At 45.0% G+C, this 21,888-nt stretch overlaps 1 protein-coding gene across 1 annotated transcript in view; it reads left to right on the forward strand.

Moving 5' to 3' along the window:
• The window catches only part of LOC107572029 (contactin-associated protein-like 5), a gene marked incomplete at its 3' end in the record, with an annotated part of 100,873 nt that overhangs the window by 30,952 nt on the left and 48,033 nt on the right, over positions 1-21,888 (forward strand). Inside the window, exon 5 of the mRNA XM_016258432.1 lies at positions 4,231-4,424. Coding sequence (XP_016113918.1) covers positions 4,231-4,424 — 194 coding nt within the window. The remainder of the gene's footprint in view (positions 1-4,230; positions 4,425-21,888) is intronic.

Consider the following 21,888-nt stretch of genomic DNA (forward strand, 5'->3'; position numbering starts at 1 on the left):
AGAAACGTCTCAGGTTACTTATGTAACCATGGTTCCCTGAGTAGGGAACGAGACACTGCGTCCTCTAGGGGTCGCTATGGGGAACGCCTCGTCGTGACCCGTGTCTGAAGCATACATTGAAAAAACACCAACTCGTTGGCCGGCGACAGCCATGACGTCACTACCGGTGCGACTACAGTATAAATCGGTGCCGGGAGCTACACATCGTTCACTTCTTCGTCTGAAGCTTGCGTCCGCAGCATGGCAAGAAACCTAGAGGACGCAGTGTCTCGTTCCCTACTCAGGGAACCATGGTTACATAAGTAACCTGAGACGTTCCCTTTCATGGGAACTTCGAACTGCGTCCTCTAGGGGTCGCTATGGGGAACGGTATACCCACGCCGCCATGCTGAGGGGAGTGCAAGCCAGAACCATGGCGAGCACTAAGAACCAACTCTACCATATTGCTATGGGAGTTGCCCCTGGGACGTTTAGACGGCTGTCAGTGACGTTATTCCCTACGGCCAAAGGCCTAGGCTACATACCCCAAACTACTTACCTGTTAGGGCCAGACTCCTGGGCCCGGGGTAGAGCTCAAGGCTTGGAATCAGAAACAGATTCCTTTAAGGGAATACGACCAAGAGCCTAGAATCATACTAGTCTTGGTCTGTCACACAGGGGCTACCGCACGTTTGTCTTGTGGTGAAGGAACTGTCTCAACAGATCCTTAGTAGCAATACCCTGTTAAGTAGGTATCCAGAGGATACATAGGGGGAGTGGTGCCCAAGGCAGAACCGGGGTTTTAAACCACTCAAAAAGAGCACGAAGTCTTGCGCGTAGCTCTTACCATACAGGATTTTTAGAAAAGTGGGCAAAGCATAACGTGCACACTTACCACTTATGTGGATTTTAGAAAAGTGGGCAAAGCATAACGTGCACACTTACCACTTATGTGGATTTTAGAAAAGTGGGCAAAGCATAACGTGCACACTTACCACTTATGTGGATTTTAGAAAAGTGGGCAAAGCATAACGTGCACTACACTTGCATACCGTTCTAGGGGTTCTCGTGGCACCCTGAAAAGGCAGCCTATAGATAAAAATAGCGTATCCCCAGACGCTATATCTACGGCTATAATGCTGGAGTGGCTAGCAGTAAATCTGTAGCTGGGGGAGAACATCCAGCTCTCAATGGAGAGGGAGCTCAACCTACAGCATGTTCCCATGGTGGAACAGCTAGCAGTTATTCAGCTGAGGGAGCAACACACTCAGTTCTCAAACCGAGACGGGGCTCGACCTGCAGCATGTTCCGCACTGGAACAGCTAGCAATAGTTTACTTAGCTGTGGGGGCAACACACCTAGTTCTCAGTCGAGAAGGGGGCTCGGCCTACAGCATGTTCCAATGCAGGAACGCTAGCAGTAGTTTACCTTGGCTGAGGGAGCACAAACCCAGCTCTCAACGAGAGGGAGCTCGACCTGCAGCATGATTGAAAAATCAGAGGGGTAAGGGGTAAACTCTCATTCCAGGTAACCCTTTTGATAAAAGGGGAGCATTGTCTCAATACTACCATGAGGACAGCCCATGGAGCGAGGAATCTAACTCCTCAGAGAGGATTAACGCTCGAAAGAAACATCATACTCACAATAACCCTCAATGGTGAGGGGGGTTGATGCCTCAAGGGGATATCCTGGTGATCGGGAAAAACCCCTCAGGGCGACCCGGATACGGTAGACCAGTCAGGGTAGCATGAAAGCGTAAACCCCAGCCCGGACGTCCAGGAAATTTTTTTGCAGTGACACCGGGGGCCTGATAATCACAAAACTCCCGCAGAAGCCTGTGTTATAGCCGCATGATCCAGGAAGTATGAAACCGAAACCTTACTTACCTTCTGGACATATCTCGACGAGTGAAATAAACACTGCAAGTCGAGCACCCGGTTTCTGAACCCAGCACGGGAAACACTGCAAAGAAACTAGCAGAAGGGTACACACAACCACCAGTTCCATAGCACATACATATATTTATATACATATATTTAGACATGGATCGTACTCACCCACCACGGCTCCCGCGTTGGAGCTCTGTCCGGAAAGCCTCTAGACCGGACCTTCAGTAAGGTGGTTACTATGATTAACCATAGAACGGGGTAGATGTTACATCCCCTGAGGGAAAGAGTGGATACCTAAGTATTACTCTGATCCGGACGAAAGCTCTGACGCCTTGTCTGGATCACATCCCTCAGGTCTTGCCTACCTCCCTTCGACCCACGATACTTCCTACCCCTACCCGCAGGCGGAGGAGGAGCGCGAGTCGCGACACTAGCCTTCTGTGCTCGTCTCTGATCCTCAAATCGAGACGGGCCAGGACCCCTGGTTTGTTCGGGCTCAGACCTGGACCTTCGTGGAATGAAGGTTTTGAAGGCCGCTGAGCGTGCCTTCGCCTCCCTGAACTTTTCGACGACCGCCTCAACGGATGTACCAAAAAGTTCAGAGGGCGAAACCGGGGCATCGAGAAGAAAACCCCTTTCTTTCTTCCCGATGTCTGCCAGGTTTACCCACAGCTGCCTCTCCGTTACTACCATCGCTGCCATAGATCTGCCCATGGCAGAGGCAGCCTGCTTAGTAGCACGAAGAGCAAGATCCGTGGTGCGGCGTAACTCAGCCATCTCATCAGAAGAAAGGCCCTCGCCTTTATCCAGGTCTTTCAGCAGATCAGCCTGGTATGCTTGGAGCACCGCCATCGTGTGCAGTGAAGCAACAGCCTGACCTGCTGCTGCGTATGCCTTGCCATTCATTTTAGATGTAGCTTGAAGAGGCATGGATGGCAAGGAGGGAGTTTTGAGAGATGATGTCTCTCCCATAGAGAGATAGCTAGCTAGCGTCTCTTCTACAGGGGGCATTCTCTCATAGCCGTTTTCGCGCACCGCCTCGATATTCGCATAACTGGTATGCTGAAACCGATGGATGCGTGAGGAAAACGGCTTCTTCCATTCCTTCTCGATCTCAGTATGGAGATCAGGAAGGAAAGGAAGACTCACCTGAGCTGGAGGGTTATGGCCAGAAAGATAACGTTCGTCGAGACGACCTCGCGACGCCACTTCCTTAGTCCGCTTCCATGGCAAGTCAAGTCTTGCCGTGGCGCGATCCATAACCTCTAAGAGCTCATCATACGCAGGGCAGGAGGATTGAGAAGGCTCAGCCTCAGCTTCTTCGCTCTCATCATCCATTTCCTGCTCTTCCTGGGCTGAACCCAGCAGAGCACTGGCCCCTGGATCAGATGATGTTAAAGAGAGAACATCATCCTCCAGTGGCTGTCTCTCGCCCCCCGCCGATGAGCGCGAGAAGGAAAGCCCCTCTCTAAACTCATCGGCCAGGTCCCCCTGAGATCCCCACGAGCTCATTCTCCTCCGTGCCTCAGCAGCGGAGGGTCCTGAACCGCGGGAAGCAGATGGCTGCCCCTCTTTACTTGAAAAGAGAGACAAACGAGAACGGAGTTTTTTCATTGGAAAAAACTCGCAATGCACGCAGATTGCCCCCTCGAGGACATCGCGTGCGTGCTCCTCGCCCAAACAAACAACACATAAATCGTGTGTGTCATCTGGTGTCAACTAGCGCTGACACGGATGCACACACCTTCTAAATGCTCTACTAGTGCTCGCCATAATAAATAGATAGCTCTTACTTTTTCCTTGAAAATGCACGCTTCAAACAGAACAGTCAATGAAGACGAAGAAGAGAATGATGTGTAGCTCCCGGCGCCGATTTATACTGGAGTCGCACCGGTAGTGACGTCATGGCTGTCGCCGGCCAACGAGTTGGTGTTTTTTCAATGTATGCTTCAGACACGGGTCACGACGAGGCGTTCCCCATAGCGACCCCTAGAGGACGCAGTTCGAAGTTCCCATGAAAGGGAACTACAATTAGACATACAAGTGTAGAAATATGCTGTGTAATTTCCAAATTGCCTTTTTAACCACTGTAATATTATATTGCACTGAGGTCTGTCTGCTGTCCTCTAGGGATGGATTGGTAATTTTGATCTCAAAAAGAGAGATGCTGAGCCACAAAACTGCTGGAACAAATTTAATTCAATATTTTTTTACTTTGACCACTAAGCTTCAGTCCTGTCAGCATGATGAACAAGAGTATGAAATCTTAGTGCGTGCTTGAATTGTAGGGAGAATTACGCCCCAATTCTGTTTCATTCCTCTGCCATTTTTTAAGGCACTGGCTCTTAATCTGTCCCCGTAGGTGGTGGGGGATGGTCTCCGAATGGAGGCGACCAACAATCTTGGCTACAGCTAGACCTACGAGACAGGCTGAAGGTCACATCCATTGCTACCCAGGGTCGGTGGGGCAGCTCTGACTGGGTTACTCGGTACCAGCTACAGTACAGTGACTCTGAACAAACCTGGAGACCATATAGACAAGAGGATGTGATTTGGGTGAGTCTAGCTAATTTCTGGAACATATGCATTTTGAGTGATTGCCTAGACATTATTAGGCATTGTTTGAATCATGGGACACGAATGATGAGGAAATATTTGCACAAGTGAGAAATAAAACCATAGCAACCTTAACTAAATGGAAGAGAATGACAGATAAAACCTCAGACACACATATAAACAGGTCCTGTAATAACTCAAAATGTCCAAATGGCGCTACAGAGAACATTATTAATGTTTTCATTTTATATATGAAAACTGTTTTAGCACACTCAGTGCCAACCTTCAGGGCATCAAGAGTCACTCCTGAGACTGAGTCAGGTCCTTTTTATGTTTGTACAGTAATGTTACAGATTAGGAAAAAAAACATCAAAATGCTGAACTCTTAGAGGAGACCATATTTAGCATATGCTTTGTATCCGAAGCTACAGAAGGTGTATTGTGTAATATGTTAATTTAGTATTATTTATATACAATTATAGTATTTATTAAAGGGTTAGTTCACCCAAAAATGAAAATTTTTACTGTAAGTGTTTTACTTACCCTCGAAGCATCCTAGGTGTATATGACTTTCTGCTTTCAGACGAATCCAGTTGGAGTTATATTAAAAATTGTCCTGGCTATTCCAAGCTCTATCATTGCAGTCAGCGGGTGTTGCAGTTGAACAGTCCACAAGTCGTCAAATAAAGCTTGCGCATTCATAATAAAACGTGCCGCAGACGGCTCCGGGGGATGAATAAAGGCCCCCTGTAGCAAATCCATTTGTTTTTGTAAGAAAAATATCCATATTTCAAATGTAATAAACACTTTTCTCTCACTTCCGCAGACGGTCATACACTGAAGCAGTTCCGGTGGATATATCTAGTTAGCCTTATTTTTATTTCAGTGTCAGTTTTAGTAATTTTTGTATTTTTGTTCTAGTAATTTGCCAAAGCAACATTTCTGATACGTTTTTCATCTAATGTTCATAATTTTATTTACGTTTTTTTATAGAAAATTTATTTTTAATTTTTTTAGTTTTGGTTGCTGATAACAACACCGACTCTGTAGAGCCACTGTGGGTTTTGCTTATGGGCATAATAATGTTACACCTGCAAAATAATTTTATTATTTTACTCCATTTGACTGTCAAATATTCCAGCCTATGTTTTGATTAAAATTACAAGGATCTGAATAGTGCATGTGGCATTGATACAAGATGCAATGAAGCACAAGGCATTATGATGAACTGTGTTTGGTGATGGAATTTTGTTTGGAATATGTTGATAAATTATTCTCCCTGTCTGAGATCAATAAAACACACTTCGGGTCACTTAAGACCTGTCAGTGCATGTGGCACATACAAATGATTCATTAGACTATGTTAATTAATCCTGCAGTTCTCTAGTGGCTCGGTTTCTGTGAAGTGATTTTCCTCTCTTCAACACAGAAGAAATTTAAATGGACCTGATCTCTGTCTTGCACAGCATTCCATCGTCTTATTTTGAGTACATTTAATTGTCCTTCTGACTAAAATTCAAAATTGCAGTGTTAAATTTCACAGAAATGTCAATCAATCTTGTGTTCCTGTTTATTCTAAGGTTGCTTTGTGAGGTCTTTCATGTTTAAAGTTTCATAAAAAACACCAAATTCTAATAAACTGATGGGAGGAAGTATTAATTATGAATGAATTCTTAAGCATCCAGAGTCCACTGTGACAATACTGGTGACACAGTGACTTGAGCATTAATTATCCTGAAGGACATCTTGCTAATTTACTTCATTATTTTAGATTTTTAATTAATAAGATGATTATTGCCCACTGGGATGACTTAATAGTAATTTGAGCAGGAAGAAACCCTATTGTGTGGCAAGCAACCCCTGTAGAAACATGTACATTTGATACTTGTGTTATGTCTGTGAATTCTAAGATAAATAAAAGAGTTGGTTGACCGAAATTCAACATAGAAATATAAAAATAATCAATCTGTTCAGCCTCCAGTCCAACCAGCAGGTTTCTTTTCACCTTGAAATATCAATGTCACCAACAGAGATGGTGTGAGCTTTGGTGTGGCCAAAAGGATACATGTGAAAGGAGAAGCTGAGCTTATCCTTGCTGTTGGGCACACACTGGCAGTAGGACCTTGAATTTTGCTTGTTTACCTATTCAGAGGAAATCATCTCACAGAGGTGCCAGTCTGAGCCAATGTGAGTTGCCATGCCAGCTGGAGCAGATGCCAGTGAGTCAGACAGCCAGACAGACAGAATCCGATGCCATCTGTTTGATGCCAGAATACAGTCACACACTTTTCCTAAACCAAAACAAGCTGCCCATTAGATAAGGGTCTTCTCATCACTACTGCCCACCAGCTACTAGCCATTAATCATGGTAAACATATGAGTCAGTTTAAATCTAAATGGTGTGATTACATGATATTAATGAAACAATTCTGGCTGTGCATTTGTGTTAATGTTTTTGGACTGGTAATATGTCAGTAATTTTGTGTGTATGTACGGATATATATGGATAGACAGGAAGGATGAAATGCAAATATATATATATATATATATATATATATATATATATATATATATAGTAGGGTCGTCAAAAGTACCGACTTCGGTACCGGTTGGTATTGAAACTTTAAAAATGGGACAATACCAGCATTTCCTGCTTGCATTTTGAGCTGTTGAGAGCGGATTGTTACACACACACATTTCAGTACCGACTGCTACCGAATTCGGTACTTTTGACAACCCTAATCTACAGGCACTGTAGGGTTGAGGCTAATGGTGGAAGAGAACAGGAAAATACAGCGGTGATTCTGCAAAAAGACAAATTTGTCATGATTCAGTCAACCTTTCAGAAGGGCTGCTGAACTTTTCCTTTTCCATTTCCATCCCCAGTTTTTTTTTTAATCATGAAGTTTTTGTGGAACAGATAACCCTCTCTCTCTTTCCCACCATCTGTGTGAGAGCTTTCTGGGACTAGTGTACAGCTGAGGTTTTACTCCTGCTGGCACAAAGCATTTTATTCTCACCACAGCATGAAGGTGGTGCGCTTTGACTATTAAATCCTACATTAGCCACCATCAACCACAACCTCCATCTGCCTCCCCCCTTTTTTTCAACTGAAACTTTTCTTTGCTTTAATTTATATCTGTACATTGACGTTTGCCTCCTGTGTGCATGTGAGAGAGAAGAAAGAAACTGAGAATCATTATCCAAGCAAATACAACCCTCTACGGACACCTTGGCAACAGAATCACCATTGGCTAGTACATTTTTTAGTTTACTCGCCAGACTAATATTAAATATTTGATATACTATAATATATACATTATATGACAGGTGGAGTGGGCGGAGCCACACTATTACAACAGTGGCTATAATCAGCTCTGCTGAGGTCACTGGCCACGCCTCTCTGTTGCTATAGCGCTGACCTGCAGTGCTTGAATACAGAATCAAGTGTGCAGCGAGAATCAGTGACCGTCTGCAAACTTCCTGTACAACTTCCAGTGATGAGAGACTGGTCATAGTTAATTAGGGGGAAAAATGCATATGCATAGAATGCATATAGAATACAAAAATATATATATAATAAAATATATATATATATATATATATATATATATATATATATATATATATATATAAAGCTAATGTTTGTAAAATGGCACAACTTTTAAAATATCTGAAAGTACACTTAACATCAGTCAGTCAAGCATTATAATATGATATGATGTAAATTAAGCATTATATGGTGATAGAACTTTAGTAATTAGAATAACCATGTATGAATGCATATTTGTCATTTTAACTGAACTTAGGACTGGTGTTGGTGTTTAAGATAATGTTTGTCATTTAGCGTTTCTATTAAAAAACAATGTAGAGGGTTGAAATAACTGAAGTTATTGTCGCAATTGTAACAGATCAGCCAGGCTCCGCCACCACCCAATCACAACGATCCCTCTCACCTGAGTTCTGAGCACCTGCACCTGTCACCAATCAAGCACCTCATTACCAGCCTGCATAAAAGCACACACCTCAGACACCCTCACTGTCCGGTCTCGTATACCCAGAAGAACCGGAAAGTATCATTCCACCTAAGACGATCGTCAGTCCCATCGAATGGAATTCCCCTTCAGTGGCCTCCAACACGGCTCCCAACTGTCCTCCAGGATGCCAGTATGTACCACGGATACAGCACACCCCACTGATTCACTCTGCTCACTCCTCCCGAGGCACTGGCCATCCAGGGGCCAACAACCCCCTCTCGCTGCTACGAGATCGCTTCTGGTGGCCCAATATGGCAAGGCACGTGAGAAGGTTCGTGCAAGGATGTCCAGGGGCCCTCAGTTTATCTCCAAAGTATGGAATGCCTTCTTCAGACTCCTAGGTGTGATCGTAAGCCTCTCGTCCGGATACCACCCACAATCAAATGGGCAAACGGAGAGGAAGATTCAGGAAGTGGGACGATTTCTGCTAACCTTCTGCCATGGTCACCAGGATTCCTGGAACCAGTTCCTGGGCTGGGCTGAGTACGCCCAGAATTCCCTGCAACAGCCTTCTACTGGTCTCACTCCCTTCCAGTGCGTGCTCGGGTTCCAGCCTCCACTGTTCCACTGGTCTGGGGAAACTTCTGATGTTCTGGCGGTTGACTACTGGTTCCGGGAAAGCGAGAGGGTCTGGGACGCTGCTCACCACCATCTCCAATGGGCAGTGCGCAGGCAGAAGACGGGTGCAGACCTTCGAAGAGCCGAAACACCTACTTATCAGCCAGGTCAGAAGGTATGGCTGTCAACTCGGGACATCAGACTGCGCCTGCCCTGTAGGAAGCTTAGTCCCAGATTTGTTGGCCCCTTCACCATCCTGGAACAAGTAAACCCGGTCACCTTCAAACTCCAACTCCCCTCACAGTATCGAATTCATCCCACATTCCATGTTTCTCTTCTGAAACCTCACCAGTACCCTGTCTCTCTCCCCACAGAGCCTGGCCAGATGGAAGAACCCCCTCTTCCCTTGATCCTGGATGAAGGATCCGTCTACAAGGTGAAGGAAATTCTGCAGTCCCGCCGCCATAGTGGTCAGCTGGAGTATCTCGTGGACTGGGAAGGATATGGACCCAAGGAACGCTCATGGGTACCTAGGAAGCCTGCATAAAAGCACACACCTCAGACACCCTCACTGTCCGGTCTCGTATTCACGTAGAGGACTCAATAACTTTGCTACTGCTTCTATTTGAATACTTCCTGCATTACTTACGTCCTGTGTTCCTCCTAGTGTCTCCGTGTTTCCTGTTCTTCCTAGTTCACGGATCGCTGAGGTGTGTGCTCCTCCTGCCTGCATTCCAGCTCCGGTAAAGCCAAAGACCCGGATTACCCCGCTCATCAAATCCTTCGAACGATTCCCTCACCATCACATCCTCTGAACCCTACCCCAATACTCTCTGTGACTGAATAAACCTATTGTAAGATATACTAACCTGTTGCGTCAGACCTCTTCCGTTACAGCAATGTAGAGGGTTGAAATAACTGGAGACAGTTAGTTTCATTCACTAATCATTTTATTACTTGTGTACAAAAAAGATGCCAAAGCTGATTTTCTGACAAAATCGGTGTGTACACATTAATTTTGTTCTTACCCTCACTCTAATGTTAATCTGGCTTATTCTGCGTGAGGAAGTGCATACCTGTCAGTAAGAGTTTTTAGAAAAAAAACTAATACTTTTACTCCGAAAGGATGCATTAAACTGATTGCAAAAGCATAAAATCTTACCAACCCCAAACATTTGAACGGCAGTGTACTTTTCCTGTACATTCATTTAAAAAGCAATTGAAACATAAACACTAATGAATTTTTATGCAGAATCTATTCTAAACCAAGCTATAATGCACATGCCTTTTGTTGCTCTGATATAAGTATGACTTACTGTAGAGTAATTTAGTTGTTTAAATTTATAGAATATTTAAATAACAAACCCATGTTTCCAAGGCCACCGGGAGTCTTGCACACATGTGGCTCTAGATTCTGTTCTAAACTTGGAATACATTTCAGTATATACTTATTTATAAATCATTATTTTGGCATGAAAATATTAGTGCAAATACATACACATGGTTAGGGAAGGAGACCCATTGTGTATGTTCTTTATGACAGAATGTGGAAAACTTTCAAGGACGTGTATGTGTGTTTTAAAACACACTGCTGATACCTTTGCCACTGCTGTAGTGTCAGTGTAATGAGGCATGACATGAAGCAGCATGACAATACAGGAAGCCACATCCACTCCATATCTATATTCAGTATCCTCCTCCTTAAGTGCACACACAAAGACATATGCAGTTCATGAGACAACGGCCAAGATATTACACTCCAGCTTCTCCCTGCTCTAATGGTCATGTTCAGGCAAGAGAGACTGAAGTGACTGTTTGATGGTCATATCCTGTGCACAGCAGCATCCAGGAGAAGTAAACACCACTCTGGCTGATGCACTGTATGTTTGGGCATGCAAGATAAAATGTTTCACTCCGGTGCAGAGGCAATACCTGATATGTTCCAGTCCAATATTGTGGAACACAATTTACCGCCTCATTGTCCCGGTGCATGCAGACCTAGTTTGGTTGTTTTTTCTGGCAAGGTGACACTACATATGTTCGCAGGCTGATATGAACAGCTTCAGATACAACTGCAGTCCTTTGTCTCATAAATGCTATCAAATGTGTGCATTTTGGCTTACATTCTTTGTTTTCTCTTCTTTTTCTGTTTTATGTGTACAAAAACAGTGCACCCAAAATGATGGGCAATTCCAGTCCTAGAGGGTCAATGTCCTGTAGAGTCTTAATGTCATGTAGAGTCTTCAGGATTATTTAAAGATTGCAGGCAGGTTTGTTTGATTAATAATGGATATAATGTGCCCTTCAAGTAGACTTAGAAATATTGTAATTATGAGTTCCAAACAATGAATGACTGTATGAGTCATATTTTCAAGCGGGAAACTCAGAATAGATGATACAAGAGTTGTGACATTGTAAGGGGCTTTGAAACATGTCAGAAATACTGATATATAATATAAACAATATAATAAAGTATTTCCCATTATTTCCTATGATGTGGTGTTCAGCATCTCAGACTGGCTCGGTTTGTGCACATAATTCAGCCTCTGTATGTGCTGTGAGGTTGACACATATTTGGGAACACAACATGTGAAAGCCTTTGCTTTTTCACATAATTCATATATATATATATATACCATTGAATTAGTTTTGTAATAAGACACACTTTTGTAAACCCATTGTTACAGAACATTAAAGGTCTCTCTGCAGTTGTCTGCTAAAATAAAAGCTTGGTGGTTTAAAACACTTTTTTACTACAGTAAAGTAAAATAATTATTAATGTACTTATTATGAAATATTAATTTCTCATTTACATTTTACAGTCCAGTTGTAATACAATAATAATACAAGCTGAGTTCCATGTTATGTTTCCCACTTGTCGTAATGATGTCGTAATGATGAATGCCCAACTCAGAGTACAAGTTTCCCAGGTGCACTTGAAGGCAGCATAAACTCTGCAGGACAGTGGTCCTTTAGGACCAAAATTGGCCATTCCTGGAATAGATGTGCAGCTGTTGTAGTTGAGCAAGATGCAAACAATGAGGAACTTATCAGATTTATACCAGATATATTTTATCTTATATTTTATATATATTTTTAGCCTGTTAATAGCAGATACTTATCCAAAGAGACTTAAAAATGAAAATAATACAAACATGCTAGTAATCTAGGACAAGTTAACTGCGATCTGATTGTTAGCTACGGAGGAACAACAAGATAAAAGGAACAAGACAAATTAAGATTAATTCCAGCAGACAGCAACTTTAATCACAGACAATACGATAAATGGGAAAACTAAGGGATATTTGCAAAAAATGTAGGTACATCTCTAAATGTAGTAAAAACATGCAGTTGTGTCTTCCTGTATGAAACAAGAAAAATGTTTGATTTTTGTATATAGATTTGAATTACTTTAAATTTTCCATCGATGTTCCTTTAAAAAGTGCAACTGTGAGCTTCTCTGAGGTACAGAGATGGAATGTTCATAATGAATTGGCTACTCAATAAGGAATGGCAGTACAATGTTTGCATTGGGTTACCAGCTGATGGAGGTATACAGGGTAGATGTTTATATTAAGCAGACTCTAGAAATCAAAGCAGATGTGAAAGAACAAAGCAGCAGTGAAGGGGTCCAGTTTTAAGGATGCTTCTTTGAAACACAGATTGAAGCTACAAGCTCAAACTCACCTTCACTCAGATTGACATAAAAAGTTAGTGAATGTATACATGCATTTATTAAACAAAAATATAATGATAAACATATGCATTTGACTAAATATGATATTTTCTGAAATTATTAAACAATAAATTATATTAATACTTTATATATGTACAAAAAATGTTTTACATGTTTTGCAGGGATTCTACAGCAGGTCTGTTATGTCAGCCATGTACTCACAAGTTATGATTCACACACACTCACAGACAAACTAACCAGGATCTCACTCACTTTATACAAGTTTTATGTCATGTAGGATATGTGTTGCACCTCAGACATAAATTTAACTGATTGTATTATACCAGAAAATGGTTTCACCAGAAAGGATTTTAACTATGGTCTTAATGGTTTATATTGGAGTTATTTGGACTAAATTGCAGGCTAATCATAAAAAAATAGTGGAGAAAGTTAAAGCAGGGAGGCATAAAAGAAGCTATTTATTTCTTGCTGAATGATTGTGTGTTGACTTATGACCAGTTGATGTGGCTCCTGCTCCTTGGGGTTGTGAATTATTTTGAAATACATAAAATGAAAAAGATTTGCTAGTTCATTATTAGAAGAAATGCTCTATATAAAACTGATTTCCCCCCAAGAAGAATACAGAGGTCAACTTATTGTCATTTTGTATAAAATGCAAAACCTGTAATTTTGAAAATGTTAAGTGAATAGAAAATTACAACTGAGAATTGCTAAAACATCTTTATAATTTCACACTCTTGAATTATTTTAATGTGTTGGAGTTGGTGTTGTCAGATCCCCAAGACCTGATGGTGGCAAATCCAGTTCCCTTTCAGGCGGTCACTCTCGACGTCACGTCGGTGATGACCGACGAATTGGAATCTCACCAGAGAGACCAATCCACTTCGAGTGCAACTAAATGAGCCAAATGGACGCTGGCATGCGGATTTCGCATCTGGCTGCCACACCCCACAGCGTGGGTATAAGAGGCAGCAGGTGCACCTCATTAATTCATCTTTTCGCTTCGGAGCCGAGCGGTGGTGCATCACTACTGCTCTCCTCTTCGAGTGATTGCAAGAGCGAGTGCGGGCGTTACAGCATTGCAGCAGTGGTTGCGGTCTCACGGAGAGAAAGAAAAAGATAATCTTTCGTGCAGACAGCCACACTTTGAGTGTGTATTGGCCAGTTCCCCTGCGTGATTCAGCGCTATTAGAGCCATCTTTAAAAGAGCAACACGGGTGATCGCGTCTTTTTAGAGATATCTTATCACCCATGCGTTTCTGGGTGCAGTCGCTTTATGGCGCCTCGGGATGGTCACGATCACTGTCTCGCGTGTCTGGACGTTGAGCACGCTGAGCAAGTGTTCGTGGATGGTGCATGTTCTATTTGTAGGGACATGACCATCTCGGAGTTGCGGGGTCCCTCTGCCGCGATCCAGTGTTCGTCCCGGCAATCGGGGCGGCGCTGCGTCCGGTGGAGTCAGAGGTGATTTGAGGATCACGGTGACGGCTTCCCCACAGGGAGTTCGTCACCCCTCAAGCACTCCGTAGCTGGTGGAGCGGCTGGAGGGGCATGCTGGCCTCTCTACAGGATGGAGCCCCTCCCTGGCCGATTCCTCAGAGACGGGGCACCCGTGTCCAGACCTGTGGAAACTCTATGTGTGTTCCCTGGACGGGATGTGGAGGTTCTAAGTGACCTACCCCAGGAGGTAGCTCTCACTATCGCTTCAGCACGTGCTCCGTCCACGAGACGGGCCTATGTGCTGAAGTGGAACCTGTTCATTGAATTGTGTTCCTCCCACCAGGAGTACCCCCGGAGATGTTCGATCAGAGCCATGCTTTCCTTCTTGCAGCAAAGGATTGGAGCGTAGGCTGTCCCCCTCCACTCTTAAAGTTTATGTTGCTGCTATTTCTGCCCATCACGACCCCGTAGAGGGGAGGTCGGTTGGGAAGCACGATCTGGTCGTTAGGTTTCTTAGGGGGCCAGGAGGTTAAATCCTCCTAGGCCTCCCTCCCTACCCACTTGGGATTTGGCATTGGTGCTAACAGCCCTACTCCTGACTGCATTGGCCTCGATCAAGAGGGTGGCGACCTGCAGGTATTTTTGGTCAACAAATTGGGCCTTGAGTTTGGGCCGGCTGATTCCAGTGCAACACTGAGACCCCGGCCCGGCTATGTGTCCAAGGTTCCTACCACTCCCTTCAGGGACCAGGTAGTGAACCTGCAAGCGCTGCCCCTTGAGGAGGCAGACCCAGCCCTAGCTTTGCTCTGTCTTGTATGTGCACTGCGACAGTACGTGGATAGAACTCAGAGTTTTAGGACCTCAGAACAGCTCTTTGTCTGTTACGGAGGACAGCAGAAGGGGAAGGTTGTCTCCAAGCAGAGGATGGCCCACTGGATAGTGGATGCCATCACCTTGGCCTACGGAGCACAAGGTGTGCCCTGCCCGCTCAGGTTGCATGCTCACTCCACTAGGGGTGTCGCATCATCCTGGGCGCTGGCTCGTGGTGCCTCGCTAGCAGACATTTGTAAAGCTGTGGGCTGGGCGACTACTAACACGTTTGCTAGGTTCTATAGCCTGCGTGTCGAACCGGTTTCCTCCTGTTTTCTCACCTCAAACAGGTAGTGGCACTGAGAGGCCCGGTTCAGAGTCGGCTTGAGGCATCCTGGATGCCTAGTTATCCAGAGAGTCCCCTGACCCGGGCAGACCCTGTCAAGTCCTCCCGCACTCCGGGTGCCAGACGTGGCGGAGCATCCAGCACCAGGCCCACGTGGGGTTACTCAAGGGGAAGGTTGTCTCCAAGCAGAGGATGGCCCACTGGATAGTGGATGCCATCACCTTGGCCTACGGAGCACAAGGTGTGCCCTGCCCGCTCAGGTTGCATGCTCACTCCACTAGGGGTGTCGCATCATCCTGGGCGCTGGCTCGTGGTGCCTCGCTAGCAGACATTTGTAAAGCTGTGGGCTGGGCGACTACTAACACGTTTGCTAGGTTCTATAGCCTGCGTGTCGAACCGGTTTCCTCCTGTTTTCTCACCTCAAACAGGTAGTGGCACTGAGAGGCCCGGTTCAGAGTCGGCTTGAGGCATCCTGGATGCCTAGTTATCCAGAGAGTCCCCTGACCCGGGCAGACCCTGTCAAGTCCTCCCGCACTCCGGGTGCCAGACGTGGCGGAGCATCCAGCACCAGGCCCACGTGGGGTTACTCCACGTGAGTAAATGTCACTTATCCTCCTCTGGGAGGAGGTGACTCCACAGTGTGTCCTCTTCCAAACGGAAGGGCACACTTCCCAATGTTATCCAAGTCCTACTGTTGGGTTGCGAGGAACAGCTGTAGTCGAACTACTCTGTGTGGAGCCCAGTCTTAACGTCTGCCTTATAGGAAGGATCAGGAGGCCTACTCAGGGCACTGGAGGGGGCAGCACCTGTGGCGTGTTGGTAGGGATCCCAATTTGTCGGTCATCACCAACGTGACATCGAGAGTGACCGACTGAAAGGGAATGTCTCGGTTACGTATGAAACCCTTGTTCCCTGAAGGAGGGAACGGAGATGTCATGTCTCATCGCCACAGTTGCTGTACCACTGCTGGGTCACCGGCTCGGCTTCTCAGCAAAAACATGAATTAATGCGGTGCACCTGCTGCCAGATGTGAAATCTGCATGCCAATGTCCTGTAGCGTCTGGACCACTCAAACACTCAATATATATTTTGTTAGCTAGATTTAACAAATACTCTGTAACACCCCAGGAAGCCGAACAGGCCCCTGGTTCCATGGAAACCCTGACACCCGATACAGTTACAACCTCCTGGAATTTAGGTGAAGAAAATCGCTTCCTTGCCCATAGGGAAAATCCACAAGGGAAGGACTTTTCTTTGCTAATTAATTAATAGGAAAACCTTTCTTTGAATGAACACACATGATCCTTCAGGTCATTGGGTATATTATTGTCATTGTGTATTTTGTCTTTGAAATTGTATACTGTTATGCAGGCTTATAATCGAAACATCTCGGTTACGTATGAAACCCTTGTTCCCTGAAGGAGGGAACGGAGATGTCATGTCTCGTCGCCACAGTTGCTGTACCACTGCTGGGTCACCGGCTCGGCTCCTCAGCAAAAACATGAATTAATGCGGTGCACCTGCTGCCAGATGTGAAATCCGCATGCCAATGTCCTGTAGCGTCTGGACCACTCAAACACTCAATATATATTTTGTTAGCTAGATTTAACAAATACTCTGTAACACCCCAGGAAGCCGAACAGGCCCCTGGTTCCATGGCAACCCTGACACCCGATACATTTACGACCTCCTGGAATTTAGGTGAAGAAAATTGCTTCCTTGCCCATAAGGAAAATCCACAAGGGAAGGACTTTTCCTCATGAGCTGATTCGTTACAGTCCATTGGCTCGTTTAGTTACACTCGAAGTGGATTGGTCTCTCTGGCGAGATCCCAATTCATCTGTCATCACCGACGTGACGTCTCCGTTCCCTCTTTCAGGGAACGAGGGTTACATACGTAACCGAGACGTTCTCAAGATGGACAGAAGGCTCTCTGCAAAGTTATTGTTTGGATTACTGAAGTGCCTCCCATTGACTCTAGTTGTCTTTTCTTTAGTTTGGTCTTATTGCGACATCTCTGAAATCGATTTCCTCTGCTTCTATCCACCGCTGGTTCGTGTTCAAGTGATCCACCAGATATAAAGCCTCAGACTTGCACAAACCCACACGTGTATGCATTCACACAAAATCAATATATTTCATTTCAGAACTCTCTCTTATCTGTTCCTCTGTGCTTGAATTGGTAAAGCAGATTAACCTACACGTTTTCACTAAAATAATACTGTTGCAAAATGGTGTGGCAAAATATGAAAGTAATTTATCTTGTACCATAAAGTTTGGCTGTCAATTTCCTGTAATAACAATACCTGGCATCCAGGGTGAGCTTCTAAGTATGAGTAAGTATACATTTGAGTAATATTTTACTTGAATAATGCACATTTTCTCAGTGCAGAGGTTTGGAAAGAAAGAAATGTCTGTATTATCTAAATCCATAATGTAAGTAGAATGTGTGGTGGTGGTATTAAAATATTAATGTAATTATTGAAATTTTCAAATTGTGAACTGATTATTTTTCACAATTAAAACAAGCATTTGAGGTTTGATTGCAAATTTAATCTTCAGCAACATGAAAAGGTCAGAGCAGTTGTGTCGTGTTTTGTACTTTAACACTGATCTCCAAGGCTTTTCATAATGTTTCTTTTTTTCATTAAGAGCTTTGATGTCTTTGCTCTGTAAACTGCCCACTTTCTATCCCATATAATAAGATTTTGGTGTCCATTTAAAATCATTGGCAATGACTGGGAGGAGCTTTAGCTCACAGCAGCTAATGTGGCAAGGAGGATTCATCACGTTGTGACCGATTCTATTAAACCACTCTAAAAAGGTAAATCAGTTCAGAAACGTGTTTATAGATATTTTCTCCCAGCCATTCTCGTATGCTGATCTGTCTCTGTCTGGCTCTAAAGTTCTTTGGATACTCTTTAGGTGTGGTCCAACATGTCTTTGTATTTCCACAGAGCTGGAGGCCTGACGATGGAAAATATTGATTATGTTGAGCTAAAGCCACTAAAGGCTGAATCAGATCATCTTACTGTTGTGAAGAATCTTTTCACTGAAAAGGCTTTGGCTGCAACATGTTTCTGTTATCTCTTTCTCTCTTTTTATATTCAAAGGTCTAGAATTATTATTATTATTTTAATATTCAAATGCTAAATGAAGACGTATGACTCGACCAGGATCATGCATAAAAACAATGTAAACTTATAAGCCAGATGAGAATTTGTAGCTCGAAAATGCATCGTCTTCCCAACTTTCATACCTCTGCTTTCAAAAAAGGGTCGATAGCTCAAAGTTAATTGACCTCCCTCTTGAACTTTAGAAATGACACAAAATGTCAGCTGTACCTTTAAAATTCAAAATAATAATGATTATAATTTAAAAATCAATACTTGCCGTCTGTGTATTGACTCTGTATTGGGATGAAAGAGCTTCATAAAGAGCTATATTGATTAGCTTCCCCTCACTTTAGCTCAGAGCATTCAAATACCATCACATTGGCAAATAAAAAAGTTGATAAACAACAATTTAGTTAAACCCATATAAAATGTACATGGTAAACAATATTTTGCCATTTTTAAGTTTAACTTAATATTAAATGGAGATTGTTAGGTTGGTAGATTTTATGCATACCTTGCATTTTTAGGTGAATAAAACCACTTTGGGAGATACTGATATGTGTTTAGAAGACCTGGGATGTGTAGTTGGCCTATATTTTGCATGTTTCAAGTTTAATGATAGATTGAGATCAATTTGCGGAGCAGCTTATGTAATAAGAATTTTAAAGGTTTATTTGAGTTTTGTTTTGTACAGTACTTCCTATAACACACATGGCCTGATTAATTTAAAGTTAAATATAGTTCTTATATAAAGGAACTTCACAATTCACAAACTTTGTTTGCATGTTAAACAAAGTACCATTGTCATTTTTAATAGCTTAATTCAAGGCTTAAGAATTTCATTTAAGTTTCAATAAGTGATATTTACAGTGTGTTGCTTAGACCTCTGCTTTGTGTATCTCACTAATGAACGTCTTTGAGAAGCTATTGTACCTGTCTTCATCTCTCTCTTTCTTCCTCTGTCTTTACCTACACTAAATGAACACAGAAAACGTCTCCAGGTTACGCATGTAACCATGGTTCCCTGAAGGAAATGAGACGCTGCGTCGAAACGCTACGTGAACGCCTCCAGCGTGACCACGCTCTGAATCACAAGTGTAATCAGTCCAATGGATGGGCGAGACGTCACGGGCAGGGTGACGTAGCGACCAGGAAGCATAAAAGCACGTGCGGTGAAACCGGCATCAGCTTCTAGGAGTGAAGCAAGCGCTGACAGGGATGCCGGAAGTATGGCCCTGAGACGCAGCGTATCGTTCCTTTCGGGGAACCATGTTTACATGCGTAACCTGGAGATGTTCCCCTTCAGGAACTCGAGCTGCGTCGAAACGCTACGGGAACGAGAATGCCCACACCGCCAGACTTGCAAATCCCTGCCTAGTGTGGAAGAGCACAATTAAGGCGAGAGAAAAGGGAGCCAGGAATGGCTAAAGTGGCGGGGCCCGCCGTCCCGAAGGCCAACTTCTGGAGGAGTGAGCCTTGACCCCCGAAGGAGAGGGGAGATCAGACAGCTCAAGGCTATAGAATAGCATCCTGATACACCAAGTGAGTCAACCCTGCGGATAAACAGGCCTGCAGGAACTCCAAAACTGTACCAAACGAGCAGTTAGCTGGGTCAAGCTGGCAGTCTCCACACCAAGAAGTACAGTTTCCTCATAGAGGGAGCTCTGGATGGAGGATGGTCTCAACAACCTCGGTTGAGAGACCGGAAGCTATGAGTTGTGCCTCCTCAGAGGCCACACCCACAGCTTCCACAGCTCCAGGCGCACCCTCCGCCTGTGAGAGGAGATCTCTCCTGGTGGGAATCTCCCATGGAGCGCCGTCGGGGAGAAGAATCAGGTCCGAGAACCATACTCGGCCCGGCCAGAACGGGGCCACTGGCAGTCCAGCCCCAGTGGAGCTGGATGAGTCCGAGAGAGAACCAGAGGTGACCGTGCGATATCATCTGAGTCGCAAACAAGTCCACCTGAGCCTGGCCAAAGACTCTCCAAGTCTGCTTCACCCCTCGGGGGGAGGCATCTATTCCCCAGGCCTCGACCCCTGCCTCGACAGGATGTCTACCCCCACATATATAAAAGACCACTGCTGTGTTGGCGGTGCGCACCAACACATAGCGATCTCTTGGGCCTGGGAGGAAGTGTTTCAAACTAGAAACACGGCCAGCATCTCCAGTCAACTTATGCGCCATGTGAGATGGAGGTCGCTCCACTCATGACGGCTCCCAACCGGTGAAAGATGCATCCGTCGCTAGCATATGCGGTGACCAGGAGCTCCCAGCACCAGGCTCTGAGATAAGAACCAAGGTTTCCTTCACATGTCTAAGGCACGTAGGCATGAGGAAGGACGGAGACATGTGCATCTTTTAGATCGATCGTGCCAAACCAGTTCTCGGACTTGATCTGAGACCCAACTTGTTTGAGTGCGAGCGTGCTGAACTTTAGTTGCCTGACTGAGCGATTCAAATGACGCAAATCTAAAATAGGACGCCACCCACCATCCTTCCTCGGAATGGTGAAGTACCGACTGTAGAACCCGGACTCTGCTATGTGAGGAGGGACCACCTCGATGGTCTCCTTCCTCAAAAGAGTAACTACTTCTGTTCCATGACCAGAGCCTGCTTGGGACCCACCATAGTGGGGATGACCCCGTTTAAACCGAGGCGGAGGAGAACTGGATTCTATAGCCTCACTCTACAATGTGCAGGACCCACCGAGACACATTAGTCTACTAAGGGAATCAGTCTCTCGAGACTGTACTCAGAGCGGCTAGCTCGGTGCCCTGAGGCGGCGAACTGGCAGGGGACGGCCCTACTAGCTGCTCTAGAGACCTCCGTGGAGATCGCAAGCCTCTTAGCACCGCTACATTTCCGGGTGGTAACTGAGAGAAGCGCTTGTCGGAGATCGCTGCACCCTGGAACACCGGCAGGGTTGGCAGACTGATCTCCTGAGGGCACTGAGGAGAGACGGGCACCATGTGATGCGGTGTACACCGCTCTTCCCCAGAGGGGCCTGCCCTCCGAGGTCCTGTGCCATAGCATCAGGACCCTCATAGCTGAAGTCTTCTCTAAAAATGACGGTCCTCAGACCCGCGTCATCTGCTACGAAGACTGGAAGACTCAAACCAGAGCCTGCTCAGGGCAGGACCCAAGGAGGCACGCATGGCAGGGGCTCCCACACCGCCAGATGACAAGATGACATAACCAGTCTCAAGAGACTGGCCTCTGGTGCACTTAGAGCGGCTAGCAGCGAGACTGGCACCATGTAATGCGGTGTACACCGCTCTTCCCCAGAGGGAGCTGGCCCTCAGAAGTCCTATAGGCCTTAGGCGTCAGGATGTTTTAGACAGACTATCCAGCGAGAATGACGGTCCGCAGAACCGCCTTCCGCTATAAGCCTTCGGCCTGGGAGCGCCACTGTGACTCCAGACTCTGCTGAGTACGAGAAGTGACGCCCCCAGAATGAGG

This window comes from Sinocyclocheilus grahami, unplaced genomic scaffold, assembly GCF_001515645.1.
Source record: "Sinocyclocheilus grahami isolate Dianchi unplaced genomic scaffold, SAMN03320097.WGS_v1.1 scaffold1684.1, whole genome shotgun sequence".
Lineage (NCBI taxonomy): Eukaryota > Metazoa > Chordata > Actinopteri > Cypriniformes > Cyprinidae > Sinocyclocheilus > Sinocyclocheilus grahami.